The 19,412-nt window shown below is 38.9% G+C and overlaps 2 protein-coding genes across 2 annotated transcripts; one reads left to right on the top strand and one right to left on the bottom strand.

Annotated features, from left to right (window-relative positions):
- Positions 1–7,233: 7,233 nt before the first annotated feature.
- tlnrd1 (talin rod domain containing 1) lies at positions 7,234–11,165 on the bottom strand. Its single transcript, XM_042484696.2, has one exon. The coding sequence runs from the start codon at positions 9,458–9,460 to the stop codon at positions 8,396–8,398; it is 1,065 nt and encodes a 354-aa protein (XP_042340630.1). The 5' UTR covers positions 9,461–11,165; the 3' UTR covers positions 7,234–8,395.
- Positions 11,166–15,865: 4,700 nt separating this feature from the next.
- On the top strand, positions 15,866–19,122 carry mesd (mesoderm development LRP chaperone). Its single transcript, XM_042488652.2, has 3 exons — positions 15,866–16,058; positions 17,115–17,347; positions 18,313–19,122. The coding sequence occupies exons 1-3, from the start codon at positions 15,897–15,899 to the stop codon at positions 18,575–18,577; spliced, it is 660 nt and encodes a 219-aa protein (XP_042344586.1). The 5' UTR covers positions 15,866–15,896; the 3' UTR covers positions 18,578–19,122.
- Positions 19,123–19,412: the final 290 nt, after the last annotated feature.

Here is a 19,412-nt window from a genome sequence, read left to right on the forward strand (position 1 = left end):
TCATGTCTGTTTACTGCATTACGGTAACTCTGTTGCCTCTTCGGAGCATTCCTGCTTCCTTGTTTCCTAGTTTTCCCGGATCCTGGTTGCAATCTTGGCTGTGCCTGATCGTGGTGATAGCTGTGCAGATGCTGTGACCCTGCCTTTGGCCGGGCTCGTGCTGTGGCTGCACTGATACTGTACTGTACTGTATGACTCGCCCTGATCGTGGTCTTGGTTTTGCCATTGCTGTGATCCTGTCTGAAGCTACGCCTGTGTTGTGGGTCCTGGTTGCACCGTTGCCGTAATTGTGCTTGACGCAACCTTCTACTGCCATTATTATGAGTCACGCCTCCACTGTCAATATATGCACAGGACTCTTATCAACACCCACAATATTATCATAGAGTGCATTTAGTTATTTCACACCTATCGTTATTGTAATATGACATGTTTGTTTCTATTATTGCTGTGCCTCTCTCCCTCTCTCTCCCCCTCTCTTCCCTCTTTCTCTTTCCTTTTTGTCATTATGGTAATTAAATTATTATTTATGACCTCTATTGCACATCTGTCCTGGAAGAGGGATCCCTCATCATCCTCTGCCTCTCTTCCTGAGGTTTCTTCCACCACTGGTTACTTTTATTTTCCATAATGAATGAGAACTATTCGTCATATGCCTTCTATGCTACATCTCATTTATTAGAGAAAGGGGAAAAAAACTTGACTTCACCAAATTTGCCAGGGGCCCATCAAGCATTTTTGTTTGCAGTGTGACGAGCTGGGCCCGGCTGCTTAGACCCTCAATAATGAGAACAAAAAACAATTAGGGGTCTAGCAGCGTGTTGCTTCTTGGACATATAAAAAACATATGGAAAATGAGTAACTGTATTCTTGTATAGTTAGTTTAAATTGGTGATATTCTGAATCCATAATACCACAAAAATAGAAATTGTTGGAAGGGATTACTTCATATGTTTTGTTTATTTTATTTTGTTTTTATTTAATTGATGTTTTTAATAAGGACATCAGAACAAAACAGTTTTAACACAAAATCAAGACAAATGTTCACTGTCCCATCTTTTTCAACAAAAAGTGCCTTCACATTATCAGTTACTTCTGAATCTACCAAATCTACTAGTTGAGGCATTCCCTACATTCCCTCTATTAAGGCCAAAAAACAGCCCCAGATTTGATCAAAAATATCTTCTCTTCCTGTAATTCTGTACGTAACATGTTCAAAACATGGCCATTTTGTCATCAGTTCAAACCATTACCTAAAACAGCAGCGACTAGATGATTTCCAGTATCTTAATATTAGTCTACATCCTGTTGTTGTAGCCGGGCGGACCCATAATCTCTTTTACTCATTCATAACAACATTATCTGGTAACCAACCCAAGATACAGAGAGCTGGAGATTTAATCAATCTTAAATTAAACAATTTATTCAGGAAGGCGATAACCTCACCCCACAAAAACAATTTTTTTCACAGAAAAATCATGTGTGTAAGAGTACTGACTTCTTTTCACTTCTCCAGCAGGTGTCACTGTTCCTTAGTTTTAGTCTGGCTATCTTGCTTGGGGTTTGGTATGTTCTGGTTTGCAGTTTATATTGAATGAATTAACACTGAGCTTCACATGAACACGTGTGCCAGGGAGGAACAAGTTCTGTCCATCTGTCCTCTGCAATTTTCACCCAAATCTTTTTCCAAACTCAGTCTCAATCCTTCCAAGCCAGGTTCTTGTAAATCCCGAATAAGCCCAGAACTTGAAGCTCCACCTTTTTTATGCCTTGTCATAAGGAACCACTCCATGATCAGATTTATTTTTTTATTGGTCAGAATGCAATACCTGATCTGTAAAAAAAAAAAAAAATCAAAAGTCCTCTGTACCATGATTATACTGTATATTTATTCTTAATTTCATCAAATGATTTCAATCCATTTTCCTTAACCAAGTCACCCAAAAGTTGGATTCCAGATCTGGCCCACTTCTCCCATATAATGGTTTTCTTGCCTATCAGTATTTTTTATTATACCAAATAGTCAGATCAAGTCAATTTTATTTATAAAGCCTGTTATCACAAATCACAATGTGCCTCAGAGGGCTTTACAGCATATCACATCCCTCTGTCCTTAGACCCTCACACGGACTAAAGAAAAATTAGACCTAAACAAGCTATAACATCATAAAAAAAGTTCAATTACAATAATGACATCATGGAAAGAGAGAGAGAGAAAGAGAGGGAAGAAAAGAGAGGGTGAGAGGAGGAGAGATGCACAGCAACAAATATGGCAACAACATAAAATTAATAAATGTAATTTATGATAGCATGTAATGTTGCATGTAAATATTGTAAGTGGCGATAACAGTCACATGTAATAATAGAGGTATGACTAATAATAATGGCAGTAGAAATTGGCATCAAGCAGGATCACAGCATCAGTGCAATCAAGACCCACAACAAAGGCGCAGCCACAGACACGACCACAGCAAAAGCACAAGAAGAAAAAAGTGGACAGCGATTGCTGCAGCTCCTGAAATCCCTAGTAAGTATGCTTTATACTGTAAGCTAGCCAGCTAACCACTGTAGGGTCTACCTGTGAGCTAACATTAGCTACTGGATTGTTTTCTATAATCTTGCAAGCTAACTATATGTTTCAACTTAAAATCGCTAGCTTCAAAAATCATATCATGTTTCCATGTATATGAGTGGAGCTAGCATCTTCAGCTAAAACGTATGCTTAGTTTGTAGGCTAATAGCAAACGTTCCCGTGGCTACCTTAGCTTGCAAATAGCCTGTTTGGGATGGGGACAATGGTTATCTAGCTAGCTCGCTACAGCATATAGCATACTCACTGTGAATTGCAAGGGTTTTAACAGTTTCTGTCCACCTCTGACACTGCAATCCATAAGACCCTTGCCACTTATAAATCATTATAAGTCTAATCTATAATGGTTTATGAAGCATTATGTGTGTTTATGAGTGTATTCATAAAGCATCATGAATGCATAATAATTCATTATGAATGTCTTCATAATGCATTATAGATGTGGTCTTCATAGAAAGTGTTACCAAAACATTGGTCCAAGATGTCTTTTTGAGAATTTCTGTCATTCACGTTTATACTTTATATACAGTATATAGTGTAATTGAAGTGCACTTAAAACAGCTTGATGTGTTAACTTGTTGGTATCACATGTTGGTAACAGTCTATGTTACGTTACAATCAGAATACTCATGTTCTTTCTGTGGGAAGGCTGATAAGACTTAAATCCTTTTTCTTAGTGTAAAATAATGATGTTTTGTTTGTTTGTTTGCTTTTTTTATTGTAAGACTTTTATTGATTTATGTATTAATATTATTGATATTATGATTATTAATTTATTCCTCAACCTTCTTGCTCACCAAAATAATCTCGGTAAACTAATGTTATTGAATTAGTTAGCCAGCAATGTAATTTGCAGTTTAAGCTTCTTTAACATAATATTTATAATATCTTAATGACCGGGCTTATTCCCCTACCACCTTAAAAGCGCGGATGAAAATAACTAATGTTAGCTAACTGTTAAGAAGCTAACTATACACTGACAGGTTTCATTTGGAAACAAAGACTTGGTAGCATTTATGTCAAATTGGTTAACCTTAAATCATAAAACCCCAACATCAGTTTGTCACCAATTTTAAGTGAACTCACCTTATCAATAAATGTTTAATTTACAATTGAGTGTATGGAAGTTGAGAGTGATTGTAGTTTGTTAGCATGTTAACTGTAGCCTACCTTGTAGAGGACCTTCTAAAAATCGAGTGTTTCTTTGTGAATATATGATCATAAAAATTACAAAATCCTCTGTTTGATGTTACAGTTGGGCATTAGAGCTCCTTTAAGTTTATTAATGGGGTTAAGGTAAATATTAGGTTCACAAACAACTTTTCAGGTCATGGCTTGTGAGTTTAACCAACAAGTGATGAGAGGCTCTCAACGCCAGCTGACAGGAACACTCATCTGGCGCACTGAATGTGAACGCCCCACTTTTTTTATTGAGTCCCCTCCTTTTGTTCCACCATTAGCTAATGCTACTTTAAAGTTACATTAGCTCGTTAGCTAGCTATGTACCGTTAGCTTAACCATGACGCAGCACCGCATCAAGCACGCTCATGTCAGTGGTACTGAAGTTACTGAAAACAGTGTCAAATTGTCCTGTACATTATGTACATTATGGCTTCAAATACATCAGTAATACATCTCAAAGAAAACATAATACACCCTTTTTAACCTGCAACAGTGACAATAAAAATGTTGGAAGATTTCTGAAATACTTACCAAATGAGAAGGATTGCTTTATAATGTTAGTGGTCCAGAAAGTTAAAGGTCCTAAACTAAGGGTGCAGAAAGTTCCAGAAAGTTAACGCTCAGAATGTTCATAATCTGGCGGTCCATGATGCTATCCCTCTCTCACTGACACGCGCAGTAGGCGGGGTCAGTCTGACTTACTGGGCACGTTTACTGTTTACGTTTGTCCCATAAAAAACACACACACACACACACACATCTGGATATAAATTTTTAACATTGGAATTGACCTAAAAGGAGCTATTGTGGTCATCCAAAGAATGTCCATAAGTAGTGTGTATATTTATCTTGTGTATTTACATAAGTATTTAAACAGCAATCAAAATGTTCAGAAACAATTCACATTTGCTGTATGAGACTGTATTTTTGTTGCTGTATATAAATTAGGACAAAAACATAAAGTCTACACACAGACTCAATTTCAACGTCTTTTATTGGGCTAAATTAGGGCCAAGTCAGAAGGTCTAAACATAGACCAATTTTCTGGTTTCTTTTAGGATATGTATACAGACAATATCCAGAAACATATGTGGCAGATGAGATATTTTCTAGATATCTATAGATATGTGAAAGATAAAATTGTGTACCACTGGATCTTTCAAGCTAGCTGTATGCACCTTTGTCTTTGTAAGATTTTTGGGGTAAGAGACACCTCACCTTGTATTTCTAACAGATTATACTATAGATATTATTATATAATATTATAATATTAGCTTCTTTGACAAATTAGTTTAAACATGTAATCCCAAACATGCTATCCGATTTTTTGGCTGAGACAGTATTGCAGATCCATGAATGTCAGATTTCTTTGTATCTGCAGTTGCCTGAAAATATATTTTTCCAGATCTGTGATCTTTGTGATATACAAATGTGGTGTCCTAACGGATATGTCATGGATATCATATGTGGAAAACATCATATTTATCGATCTGCTACGGATCAGATCTTCCAGGATACTCTCTGAAAATGTTATGGATATGACAGATCCAAAAACTTATAGACTGTTGGATCTTTCCGGATACAGGTCCTTTTTCGTCCAGTGACAGTCAGCAACAGTTATGTTAAATTAAGCTATTTCTGCAATTATTGTTTGTATTTCGTTCTTACCGGTGTGTTCCCCATGTGGTGCACAAAACAAGCAAAAAAATACTTAACGTACCTCATTAGTTTGGTGGATGGCTGCATGGCGTGTCCTCCTCTTGTTTGTTTAGTGACCAGCCTGTTTTGTTTTCTTCATCACCATAAAATTATGTCGTTATCTCGACAAAACGGGCTTCGCAATCTCGAGATAAATAATCAACAATCTCGGCATAAATAAATTGTGATCTTGAGAAAATAACCAGAAATATTTCATTATCACGAGAAAACAGAGAAAATAAAATGTATAGCAACATGTCCTTTTAGGGCTTCCATACCCAATGGCAGGTGTATGAGTAAATAAACAAACAACAATGACCACAAAGATCATTTTTCATTTTCATATTACATTTGTGGGAAGTTATTACAATTTTGAAAGTTGAAGATTTTCACCTTCCCACAAATGTAACAAATCTCTGCGAATGTAATAGTTATTCCAATTGTGGGAAATTTCATGCTTGTGATAGGCAACTGCCATTGCATTTGTGGGAGGTTTATTACATTTGTGAGATTATTACAGTAAAAGCTGCAGATTTATATTACTTTTGTGGTTTATTACGTTTGTGGGTGTTAAAGTATGGCTTAATTCTCTGCTCAGGACTTCACTATTCCACTGTATCTTTACATAGCAAATAGTGGTTTGCTGCTATATTAATGCTCTGAATATTGTATAGAAAATGTTTATTATTATAAAAGATTTTTTTTAAATAGTGTTAAATGAATTCCTAATTAATTTCCTTGAAAAACAGTTTTTGGTGATTCCCTTTACACACACATATGGATTCAGTTGTGTTTTCCGTGTGTTAAACTGACAACTTGTGTAGAAACCCATCAGATGTCCCTCATAATTTCAATTTTGGAGTTGAGGAAACAATAACAGCATGATGCTCTTACGTACTATGAAAGATCTTCAGACATTTTACAGCTTAAATTTCATTGCAACAATAAAATATGGGTAAGGAACTTGAACAGCTCGGGTCACGTCTACAGCAAACACTTGAGTGAGGTAACGTGATTGTGCAAATTTTATTTTCTGAACTCTTGGTATAAGTCACTGTCTCACTTTATACTGATTTTAAAAAGTTTTAATATAATATATTAGAGAATTAATTGATGTTAATTCCGCATGACATTTTTTTCTGGTGTCGTCATAAAATTTGCAATTATTATACTTAAAATACATTATTTGAAAATAAGATTTTTGATTTAGATTCTTTTTAAATTACATCCTAATAAAGGCAAAACCCCTTTCATATGCAGCTTGAAAACCTTATTTGTCTGGATCGGGTTTTATTGATCAGAATTATTTACGTTTCTGAAATATTTTTAGTATTTTTTTGCTACTTTTACTGTGAGACATGATCTGAATATTTGTTCCACCACTGCAAGATCAACAGAGTTCTAGTTTGTGTACCCTGACATTATCGTTATTGTTGTAAAAAGTCACTATGCAACTTATATTATAAAATTAACAAAACAATTGATGTAGTGATATCTATTTATGGACAACTGTGCATTCTTCCACGGTTGGTTCACAGAAACTACAAGACAGAAGACAGTACATATTCATTTTCTTTCTTCTCTGGCCATGCAGAGTGTAACTTGTCCAGATTTCAATCCATCTGCCTCCACACCAACATAATGGAGGTGAATTAACAGTTTTCATTCAAACTATTTGTCACGGAAGAAATTTAAAACTGCTGATGCTGTATTCTGTGGACTACCTGAAGACAATGTTTCTGGAAAATACAGAGCCGCCAAAATCCTGATAGATAACATTTTTTATTAAGATAACTGGTGCTCACAACATAAATATATCATCTTCTCAGGTATAAGAGGTTGTGTGTTAAAAGATTTCGCAGATTTTTCATGGCATTTTTTTGTAAGGACGCCCATGTAAAAGCTTTCTGAATTGCATCTTAAGATTTTACAAAAAATACAATGCCATTTATTAATGTTTCATTCATCAGTTAGAGGCCATTCATAAGAGTGTTAAGGTTGCCAGGGTGTAAAAAAAAATCCATTTAGTCAGACCAAATGGATTTTCGGTTGTAATTACAGGATGTATCAAGCATTCTTTTCAGTGACAGCTTATGATTATACACGGTGCCTTATTAGAAAGCAGTATTTTTTCAATGCTTTGAATACCACAAGTTAATTTAACGCCATTGGATCGGATTAGAAGCAGAAATCTCAGAGACAGATAACTCCAAAGTTGTACAATTAAAACTTAGCCGTCAGCATGGACAGATACGCCTAGATGCTTTTTTATTTTTTTGTTATTTGAGTGAACAGAGCCTTAAGACAATTTGGCTTTAGCATTTCAGAAAAAACATCTTTAATTATTGAAATAAATACTCCATTACATGCATGATCAAAACACTTTAAAATACTATGGGAAGTCTGGTAAATAGTGTAAAACCTATGGCACACACTCACAGCAGCTTTTTACCAATTGAGAATTCACACATGTTGAAAAAAACAAAAGCAGGCATTGAGACACTCAGATCACTCTTTTCAATCACACAAAGCATGCGTATTCGAGTAGGTCAGCCAACCATAGGTTCACACAACAAGGCTACATCCATCATCAAGGCTGGTGTTTTCACCAGAGCAAAACTGAGGTAAACTATTCAGGTTTGAAGGCTGCTATCTGTTGGTGAAGGGGTGGTCAGCTGAGCTTGTGTCGGGCCTAGAGCGCTCAAGGTGTCCATTTGTAACAGGGTTTGAGCCACATCCAGCACGACACAAAACCCTGTAACGTTTTTAGCGCTCCTCTGTATTCAAACACACTTCAATCACATGAACAGACCCACATAAAGCCTTCTTCTGATGTCATTGACTCTAAATCTGATGAACAGGAAAACCCAAGTGTCTTTGGTATGTCAAAATAGGACAGAGGGGACTGGAAATCCTCTTCCTAAACTAATTCACAGAATGAGAGTTGACTGGCGGCAGAGTCCTTGGAGAGGAGCGTTCTCTGAGTGCCTGAGTGAGCAGAGTGCAGCCATCTGACACAGCACACGCAGAGTTACGCAGACGCTCACGGTAGTCAGACATTTTCGAGCTGCTCTCAGGATGCTGTGCAACATCCCTGAGGCCCTGAGTGAGGAGGACACAGGCGGAAACCACACTCATGGCCCCCCCTAACACTGCAGTCTGTACCCCCTTTCCTTCAGTGGAGATACTCGCAGCTCTTCCTAAGAACTGAGGCTCTGTGGCAAACCCAACCAGGGCACTGACAGCCTGGACCAAAGCTGCACTAAAGAGAACACAGCGGTTCCTGGTCAGCTCACTGGGCTGGGTCTTCACCTCTTTGACACATGCCAAGAAGGCTGTGCCACTTGTGCTCATGCTCTTGACACTCAGTTTGAACTGCTCTTTTGCAAAGCGGTCCCTGGACCGCTCGCTGGCCAGCGAGGAGATGTCCGTCAGATTCCTGAGGTTGGTGGAAATGTTCTGAGACAGCTCAAGGAGGAGCTGGGGGGTGAGGTCTGACAATGGCGTAACTCGGAGAATGCTGCAGCTCTGCTCCACTTCGTGCCGGCAGCGGGTCACCTTGTAACGGTCCACCAGACCTGGAAGACAGGGCTGAGAGCCAAGTGTCTCCACAGCAGCAAGGTAAGAGGCATGGGCCGAGCACTCTGTCAAAGATACCACCAGGTCTGCCATCTCCAGGAGACGGTCCCCCACCTCTGTGAAGCGGCCCATATTGAGCTGGCTCTGGATGTCATGGGTGAGAATTGAGAGTTCTTTAGTTCTGGCGATGACTGTGTCACGGCACTGGTCAAAGGTGTCGGCCACTGCCACTCCTTCAGAGGTCATGACCGGCCTGGTCTCACTGGACAGCAGGAGGAGGTCAGCCACCAGCTGCATCTTGCCCTTGCATGTGTCACAGATGGAGGACAGGCGCTTCCTCTGCTGCAAACTTCCACTGGGTGTGCTGGTTGATCCCTCACTAGCCGATTTACCAGAGCCACCACTAGCCATAATAAGGAGAGGGGTGGAAGGAGAAGTAGGGGGGTGGGGGGACGAGGGTCAAACTGCTCTTATTTATAGTTGTCTGTCGCTGTACACTGCATTGCACTGTTTAAGACATTTCCAAGATAAGCATCACCTCCATATTTTTACAAACTATTTTAAATAACAACTGGCCAAAAAGTCTTCCCTAAATTCCTTCAGAGTATAGGCAACGAACTGTACATTGTATATAGACACACGGGACATGTATTCTCAATATAGACATGTAGCAAGAGCTAAACTCAATTACTGCATTTAAATATGTTTGAATGACATTCCCATTATTAATTATTGTGTCTCTAAAATTTAGTATTGTAGAAGTCTAAACTATAGTCTAGCAAATCCCCGTTTAATCTGCCTTGGTTATTAGTAATTTTACAATGCAGGGCAGTCAATCAAAATCCACACAACTTCAGAGTAATCAGTGTAATATGATATATGCTTTATCTTGACAAATAATTTAAATGCCCTGAACAACATAATGTTAATCCAAAAGTCAATATTCTTATTGTAGTCCCAGGTTTCCGTGGCACTGAAGAATTCACAGGCTGTTGAATTTAGAAATATCACACACACACAACTGCAGTGCCACCAAGGTGCCTTCTTAACAGCAAAGTGCGAATTGGGAATACGAAAAATAATGTCAAAGGCTCCTTACTGTTTGAAACAAGAATGCTCCCAGTTGGACTTACATCTGTTGAAATGACTCTGTGCTAGTTTTGTAACGTTAGATGTCGTTTCTTGGGGTCTTTGTGTGACTACAGCCAAGAAAACATCATCTCAACATTTAGCAGATGGCTTTACAGTCTCTTTGACTAATATCAATACCATATCATTTCGTGTCCATTTGCATCAGATCAAGTAGCCTGAAACAGCCCCGGGATCTTGTCCGACTTGTTCCCAATGAGTTTGACCGGCCTGGCGTACTCATGCTGGTTACAAACGGGGCACCATCCGGGCAGCTCCTCTGGACAGCGACAAGACTTGTGTTTCCCTCCAGCACCATCATTTCATGAGTCCTCCCAAGTAAATCCCACCGAAATGACGACTACAAACAGCACAAACCCTGCAATCCACTTTCAACCTCTTCTTTTTCAAACAGAGCCCGGGGTTGGAAGCTAACGTTAGCGGCTGCTCCGGTCGCGTCCACTCCATAAGCATCGTCCGTGTGTCTGCCCTCCACCTCCTCCTCCGCGTCTTAACTCGGCACCAGAGTCTGTGTACCCCCGCAGATCCTCTGTGAGGACTCTCTTCTCATATCCATCCGTGGTCTTTGAAAGTTTAACTCACTTGTCCTGAGAAGTTCCACTGGCACGAAACAGTAAACGTAGCTGGAAGACGGGGCCGTTATTCCTGGAGATTCGAAGTCGTGCTGCGCGCTCCCGCTGCAGTACTATGAGGAAGCGGGGAGGGTGTGGTCGCGGCTGAGCTGCTGCTGGACTCAGCGAAGTTCCAACAGAACGGCCCTCTGCTTCAAATTCACCTTCCACCCAGTCTGTCAGCTAGCTGTTTTACTGACGTTAGCGACGTCGCGAGGGAAGACTGTATTAACCCGATAGCCATAAAACTCCAAGGACTTTTGCGGCTGATTTTACTTTCGGGACTGGCTGTAGATCTGCTGTGAGACATTCCTGTTACGTCAAGTGTGCAGCTAGCCCAGCTAGCTACAATGATACCGGAAGCACGTCTATTCAAAATAAAAGCAAAACGTTTGTTTCCAAATAAGAGCTTGCAATCAGGGCCATAGTTACCACAGAGGTCCCATAAGACTATGCCCCCCCTTGATAGTTTAGATCTATTAAAGACAATATTTGACAAATGGAGATTACTTTACACCTAGGGAGAGTGTCTAGTCTAATTGCAGGATTACATGCAACTCAATGGTATGTTGGTATAGGACAAATGAGAAAAGTCAGGGGTCCAGTCCAATCTTTAATTTTAGGGTAGCTTGACTGGTTTATCTGATAACAGATGAAAATGAATAACAAATTCTATTAATGTAGACATAATTCCTGATTTAAATAAATGAACAATCCAAAGAAGGCAAATTAACTTTACCTTACATAATCACAGTGTAAACTTTATTATGAAGAGAAGGCTACTGAAGTTGCCACAAATGCATTTACCTTACAGTTTATTTACACAGTCAGGTAGAGGAGGGTTTGAAGAGGAGGGAACCAGATTTTTCAAGTTATTCCTTTTGTCACTAATAACTAATTGTTATTTGGGAATATCCACAACAATTTAGCAGAGTAGTTATTTGCAATGAAAATCTTACATTTCTTTCAATAATGCTCATTAAGGAAAAGTAACAGTGATATAGCTTATAATAACACCTCTCACCACACATTTTTCTTAATTCTAATGTCAGCACCTTCACCAGAAGAAGAGTTGTTTAAAAAAAAATAACAAAATCTTTTACTTTTTTATGGGGCAGTAGGTCTGACAAGATTAAAAGAGCTATAGAACCTACACAGTGATTGTAAGAGGAGTGGTCTCCAGCCGTTAAACCTTAAGGCACCTCAAATTTGCATTAAAAGCATCCTTTATAGCTACATTTATTTTAGATTAGTGGTTCTCAGCAAAGTTGTTGACATCTGCTCATCCTCTTCTTTCATGAATTCTTTCCTTACTTTCAGTTAATGGCTTTTGATTGCACCATGTAGTTTAATCTCTTTATTTTTAAAGGCCAAGCAAATACGTCAAACATTTGCTGGTTCCATTTTGTTTCAAGTATGTATTATATCATTGACAATGGTGGGCAAGTTACTGACAAGTAGTAATCAGCTACAGGTACTAGTTACCTATGTCAAAAAGTAATTCAATTACTTTTAAATTACTACATAATAGAAGTAATTAATTACTAAGAAAAGTAATATTTGCATAATTTTTTGGTTATTTTCGTTGATGCTTCGATCATATATGCACACACATTATTTTAGTGTTGTTTTGGCACAGTTGGGACAAGACTGTCAATTTTATATACACTGGCCCAGTATTACTTTGATGAAAGTAAGTAGTGGAATAACAAAACACAATATTTTAAAACTATTCATGGGAATATTAATTGTAACCTTAGCATGCCCTCAAACCGAGAACCAGGACAATGTTTTGACAGTGTGAAGTGAGGTAACACAAGATGTTCAGTGCTGCTCACTCAACGCTGACACTTGCTGTGTGAAATGGGCCTAGTTGTCTGCTCTTTTCACGGAGTAATGAGTAACGAACCTATTTGTATTTAAGTAATTGTCACACCATTACTGAATATCAGAAAGTAATAAACTGCATTATTCATTACTGCCAAAAGTAACAGCATTACTTAGTAACACATTACTCCCAACACAGATCATTGAAAATCAAATCTCTTGGGTTTTGAACCATTGATCTGTGGCATAAAATAGAGCAGGCTGAAAAGAAGTCATGTACTCCCCGCTCAAGGTTTCAAGTGTGTAATTCACATGGGTCTTTATTAAGAGATGATAAAACAAATATTTCAACAATTTATTTTCTATATATCAATGATTTTCTTCAAAAATTACTTTAATACAAAAAAAACCTTTTGTTTTAGACTGTATTAAAGAGGCCCAAGTATGCTTATTTTCAGGATCATATTTGTATTTTGGGGGTCTACTAGAATAGGTTACATGCTTTCACATCATGTGTCTCATACTGCCCTCTGCTGCAGCACCTCTGTCTGAAACAGTCTGTCTGACCTCATGTCCCGCCTCTCCAGAAACCCAGTCTACTCTGATTGGTCAGCTAGCTCGCTCTCTCACACTCTGTTGTGATTGGTGCACCGCTTACAGTGCCTGTTGGAAATGTCACTGTGATGTAGATGGGCATTCTATGCATAATTTATTTGTTACATAGTGATATCTCCAAGTTACGGAAGTAAACACTGAAACTCAAACAAGCTGTTTGAGGCAGCTTAGCAGCAGAGCCTTCTGAGGGAGAGAGAGCTCCATTTGGCTTGGATTTTGGGCTTTATTACTTACAAGACCTTTTACAAGCCCAAACATGCTACACAAAACAATAAAGAAAAGGGAAAACCCCAAAAAGCATAATAGGTCCCCTTTAAGGACATATGGAATGATAAAGTTCATGGTATGTTGCATGGTCACAAGCCCTCCTTTCTTCTTGGTAGGAGGTTATGATGTGAGTGAATGTGAGTGCTGTTGTACTGTCAGTGGGATTTGCAGCTGCACAGGGCACAGTGCCATTAGGTGGAGTCATCCAGAGAGGAAACAGCTCTACAGTTTGTGTCAGCAATGCTGATCTCTGAGCTCCATCCCCATGAACTCTGCTGACCTTCACTCACTGGTTGCTAAGAGCGTCTCGATAATAAAGCTACGTGCTCCATGAGGGAAAACACTGATTAATTTACATTAGGTCCAAGATTGTAGCATTGAAGTTACAGTAACATTAATGTATTTCTCTAATACTGACCTTTATGTTATCGTGTACTCTGTTTCCTGATGCTGAGCACAATGGGGGCTCCTACCTGACTTCAACTAATAGACATATTTCTGTTATCATGCTTTTTGACCATATTCACATAGAAGGGGAAAAAAGAGAGATTTTTTTTTAACATTTCAGCACAAAAAATATCAGCTACTGGTGCTTTGCCTAAAATTGGTTGTGTTGAAAAAATAAATATGGTGATTTCCTTTTTTTTAATATTGTCGGCAAATTATACGTGGAAACTTAAACTAACACTCTATGTATCTACAAACAAGTATTGTCTGCAAATCTAAAGCCTGATATAACGCTTTCTCCTGTGACATAGAACTCCTATGCTTTCCAAAAACTACTAATCCATAAGCCACACTGTTGCGCAAGGTGACACAAGTCTACATCCTAAGCAACATCTTGGGATGTTCAAAGAAATTTCAACAGTAAAAGAGTTTTTGTCATTGGTCTTTTTTCTAATGTATTCACATCCTAACTTATGAAATAGCTTTGTCCATGGATTTTTCATATCCAGATGTGATGTGCTAGGTAGTCTCCTGTGTCTGTTGTTGACATTCCAGAACAGCCTGTCAATTAACAATTGTTAACTGCATTGTGTCTTTTCAAAATACACTTCCATTTTCACAGGAAATGTAATCTCTGTTTGTTAGATGCACCGTCTTTTTCAAAATAAACTCACAACTTCAGTAAATCACCTCTTTTTTACGTTTGTTTCCTTGTGCAACAAAATCATGTGATTAGTTTAAGAAGAAAACAGCTGTGTCATTTTTGTCATTTTTCTTAAACGTGGTTTAAGAATAAATGAAATTAAATTTGACCTTAAATCCTGCTACATCTTTTGGCATAGAAGAAGAAGTTGAGGAGTCTCACAGCCTGGGGAAAGAAGCTGCTCTGTAGTCTGTAGGTGGTTCTGCAGCTGATATTTCTGTATCTTTTTCCAGATGGCAGCAGTGTGAACAGACTGTGGGTGGTGTGGCTTCTGTCTTTCAGTATCTTTTGGGCTCTGTGCAGACACCTCACTTCTCTGAGGTCACTGATGCTCTGTAGATGAGAACCAGTGATGTTCTGGGTGGTTTTATTTTCCTGCTGTAGAGCCTTGTTTTCAGTCAGTGTGCTTTCTATTGCTCCTCTGTAGATGTTAACCAGGATCTTGCTCTGGAATTTAGCCTTCTGAAGTTTCAGTAGGAAGTAGAGTCTTTTCTGTGCTTTTTTAACCTGGGTGGTGATGTGTGATGACCAAGATAGGTTCTCAGTAATAGTGATTCCAAGGAACCTATAGCTGTTCACCTGCTCCACCTCAGCTCGGCTGATGTAGACAGGGCTGTGTGTCTTTGCCTCCTTCTTTTTCAACCTCAAGTTATAGTCTATTTAGTCATAATTATCATGTAAATACTCCTATATATGTACATAACTACTGGCTTTGTTTTATACAGTTCAACATACTGTGCAATTTCCTACTGTGCAATATTTTACTGTTTGCTTTGCAAAGATATGTATAGGTTGTTTCTATATTTTTACTGTATATATACTACCACTTCATGTGTGTATTCATCATATCAAATGTAGTTATCAGTCATGGACATACAATATCTGTACAAGTGAAAGGTGTATACTGTATATAGATTTGATATTACTTTATTTTATCAAGCCCTAATTCATCCTTTGTAGCACATTAGAACATTTCTTGCTTTTTTTCTCTTGCCTCTGACTGTTGAGCTGCTGTAACATGGGAATTTTCTCGGTGTGGGGGGTAAAATAGCCTTAACATAACCACTTTAACGCAAAGTTTTCCATTCTAAATAATTCTGGCTTTATTTTGAAATGCCATCATAGGGTGCGTGTGCAACCGGTCGGCTCTTTACAGCTCGGACACGCCTCCTTTCTCGTCTCGTGACCAGCAGACTCCAAAGCCAATGAGAACACACCATCTGTAAACATGGCGTCTGACTTCAGGTTGAGATGTGTAACGTTAGTGCTCCTTGTGTGCACGTATTTGTTTTGCGTTTTAGCGACTGCCAGCAAAGGTGAACCCAAGAAAAAGAAGGATATCCGAGATTACAATGACGCAGACATGGCCCGGCTCCTGGAACAATGGGAGGTTCGTTAACGTGATGGTTGTCATTCAGTCTGCCTACATATAGAAGCTAGCAACTAGCCTAGCTGTGAGCTAGCCAGGGGAACGTTAATAATGCAAGTTACCATGTATCATTTACAAAGAGCAACCTCTGTGTATCTAGGGTAACATTACCAGTCCATTAGCAATCTTTAGTCCCAGAGACCTAGTTGCTTATCTGAGAGACACAAACCCTGAAATATTTGGGTAGTACTAGAGATTAGTATGTTCCCAAGTCAGTCCTCGGTACTCCATTCATTCTCCTGACAGTATAATGCTTTATTCACTTGACTAAAGTAACATATACATGCCTCAAAGTTGATAAAAAAGACATTCTGATCTCTAGTCACAAACTCTAACAGTCGGCACGAGAAGTTTCACACAAAGTAGCCTTCAAATAAGATGTCAGCTTTGAATTTTGGCTCGTTATGTAGTACTACAATATTACATGAAGTGGGTGGTTGTGTAGAAGGCTATTAAATGAGGGCTTGGCCACGCTCTTTGACCCCGTGGAACCTGTGGGGTTTGACAAACTCGATGTAATATTATAAAAATAATATTTTAGTTGACCTTTCAAGTGTATTTTAGGGTGACACAAGCTGTAATGTGAACTGGTACTTGGAGCTAAATGCAGAAGATGGGGTTAATAAACATTTTGTGGTTTTACCGGGATTTAAGTTTTGGAAAACTGAAACAGCTATTCTAATGAATATTTACAATACAGCAAATACTGAAAGTTAGCACAGATCCTTTAAATACAACAGTGATGCCACTGTACATGTTGTCAATGCTTTTATCATAATGTGTGATAAATGACAGTTTTTATATTCTGGCAGAGTTCTGTCTGAATGAGTTGAAGTTGAGACATATTTGACGGGTTATGCAGTTTCAATGTTAACTTTTAAAAGACTATAGCAGTTAAAAAGTCACTTTAATATTCAGATAAATGCTGGCTAATTCAGTAGTTTCTGGGTAATTTATTTGCAACCATCTTAATCTCTAATGCCTCACAGTACATCATTTCTCTCCTTGGTTCCACAGCAGGATGACGACATTGAAGAAGGTGATCTTCCAGAACACAAAAGGTCTCCTCCTCCCATCGATTTCACCAAGGTTGACCCCTCCAAGCCAGAGGAGCTGCTCAAGATGTCCAAGAAGGGCAAGACTTTGATGGTTTTTGCTACAGTCTCAGGGGATCCCACTGAGAAAGAGACAGAGGAGATCACAGGCCTGTGGCAGGGCAGCCTCTTCAATGCCAACTTTGACATACAGAGGTACTCACTCTGCAGACTCACTCAACATTCAGACGTGCTTTGTTTAGCTGCTTTTTAGAAGGGAAAATTACTATAAGCTTGGATTGCAATTAATGGTTAGCAAAGTTTCTGACAGTTAGACTAGCCAGACTAGCTTATCAACTAAAAGTTTTTAAGCTTAACCCCTCAATTACACCTGCAGCGTGACGATGTCATTAAGCCTGTGATGCTGTTTTACTCTGTCCTCCAGGCAGCTCACAATCCCACAGGGAGTGTCCGTTAGCGTTTTAGAGCATCCTGCCGGGTGATACTGTAGACCTTATGAGATTTTGCTTATATAATCATTTTTCCTTGATTTTTGTTATTCGACCATGGCTGAGGCTACATATATAAATGCTTTCCTTTTCTGTATGTTTAAATTCGATTTATGGATGCTTTTACCCACTTTGTTGTGTAGCAGCCTACAGTCCAGCCATGAGCAAAGTAGATCAACGATTTTTGGCTGTGTTTCAGTCAAAAAACATGCTCATCTTGATAATTATACAGGTCATTATAAAAAAATCCAGTTATAAATGGAATAGATTGAAAATTTGTGGCTGTGTTTTAGTTAAAAACATGGTTTTGGTTTTTATAACACGTGATTGAATACAGACTGTGTGCCATGTGTGCACGCATTTGGATACTGTTGTACAGCCTGGGCCGCACATTCCTGTCCGAACCAAAGATTGTAAGAACGTCTGACACAGCTTATTGAAGCTCTCTGAAACTTTCCTTGAGCATTTTTTTCAAGCAGCACTCTTGTGATGCAGTGACTGTATTTTGTTTCTCTTTTCTAGAACTCAGTTGGAATCAACAGCACTATGCCGTCTTATAGCTCCTTCTAGATATAACACAGTTAGGATGTGGGATTACCAGAATTAACTCTACTGGTCAATTTTATATGGGTCACACATTTGACCTGTTTTCATCCACCTGTCCCTCTTTAGGTTTGTGGTGGGCTCTAACAGGGTCATCTTCATGCTGCGGGATGGTAGTTTGGCCTGGGAGATCAAAGACTTCCTTGTGGCCCAGGAACGCTGCATGGATGTCACCGTGGAGGGACAAGTGTTCCCAGGGAAGGCTGCCAAGAAGGACGATGCCAAATATAAGCAGCAGAATGAAGTCAGTGCCAAGAAGAACAAGAAGAAGACGCAGAGCAAGAAGGCCGACTTGGAGGGGAACAGCGCCAGCTATCTGAAGGAGGAGCTGTGATGAAATAACATGGAGGGAGATGATGAATCATCGGTCCCTCTTCTTCTGACCTTTAACAATATGAGGGGCTGCCGGACCATGTTCAGATGCAGTGCTTCAGAGTCAACGGAATGAATGAACTCATTCCCGTACCGCTGAACCGGTATAATAACTGAAACACGTCGCAGTGACAAGTACTTTTTTGCAATCTTTTTTGCAAGAGAGTGGTAACAAGTTCTTTAAAATCAGTTGTAAAACCAGCATTGTCCAATTTCTTTATTTTTTGTTGTTAGACTGTCACCCAATGAAAACCAATACATGCACATATTGTTTGAAAGGCAATCAAGGCAAGAATCATGAATCTTTTTTGTGTGTTTTTTCCCCTGTTCCAAGACCCATGTTAGGTACAGGAAGTGAGTCATTCATCAGACCATCAGGTCCTGTTATGTGTTGTGTTTTTTTTTATTCACATCAAGCAGCACTTCCAAGATTTGATCCGAACGTAGCACACACTCATTGTTTAATTTTTCACAGAATATGAAAATAAACATTTTTATACTACTGTATGACATTTCTGTCTTTACTGAGGTTTGAATCACATCTCTGGATTCAATGTTTGTGTCGTCACCAGTGCAACATGAAGAGGTAATTGGACAGTACAGACAAAATTAAATGAGGTCAAAAGTAACTGGATCCTTGCCTATATGTGGTTTTCCACAGTTTTGGCCGGGGCTCTTAGTTACAGTTAAAGGTAATATCTTCAAAAAAAGTGTGTGTGTCTCTTTCCTGTTTCAACATTACCATGGTCCAGTGAAGACATGGTTTTCCCAGTTTGATGTGGAAGAAACTGACTAGC

The sequence above is a fragment of the Plectropomus leopardus genome, chromosome 1 (assembly GCF_026936395.1).
Source record: "Plectropomus leopardus strain MGB_pleo_1.0 chromosome 1, ASM2693639v1, whole genome shotgun sequence".
NCBI lineage: Eukaryota > Metazoa > Chordata > Actinopteri > Perciformes > Serranidae > Plectropomus > Plectropomus leopardus.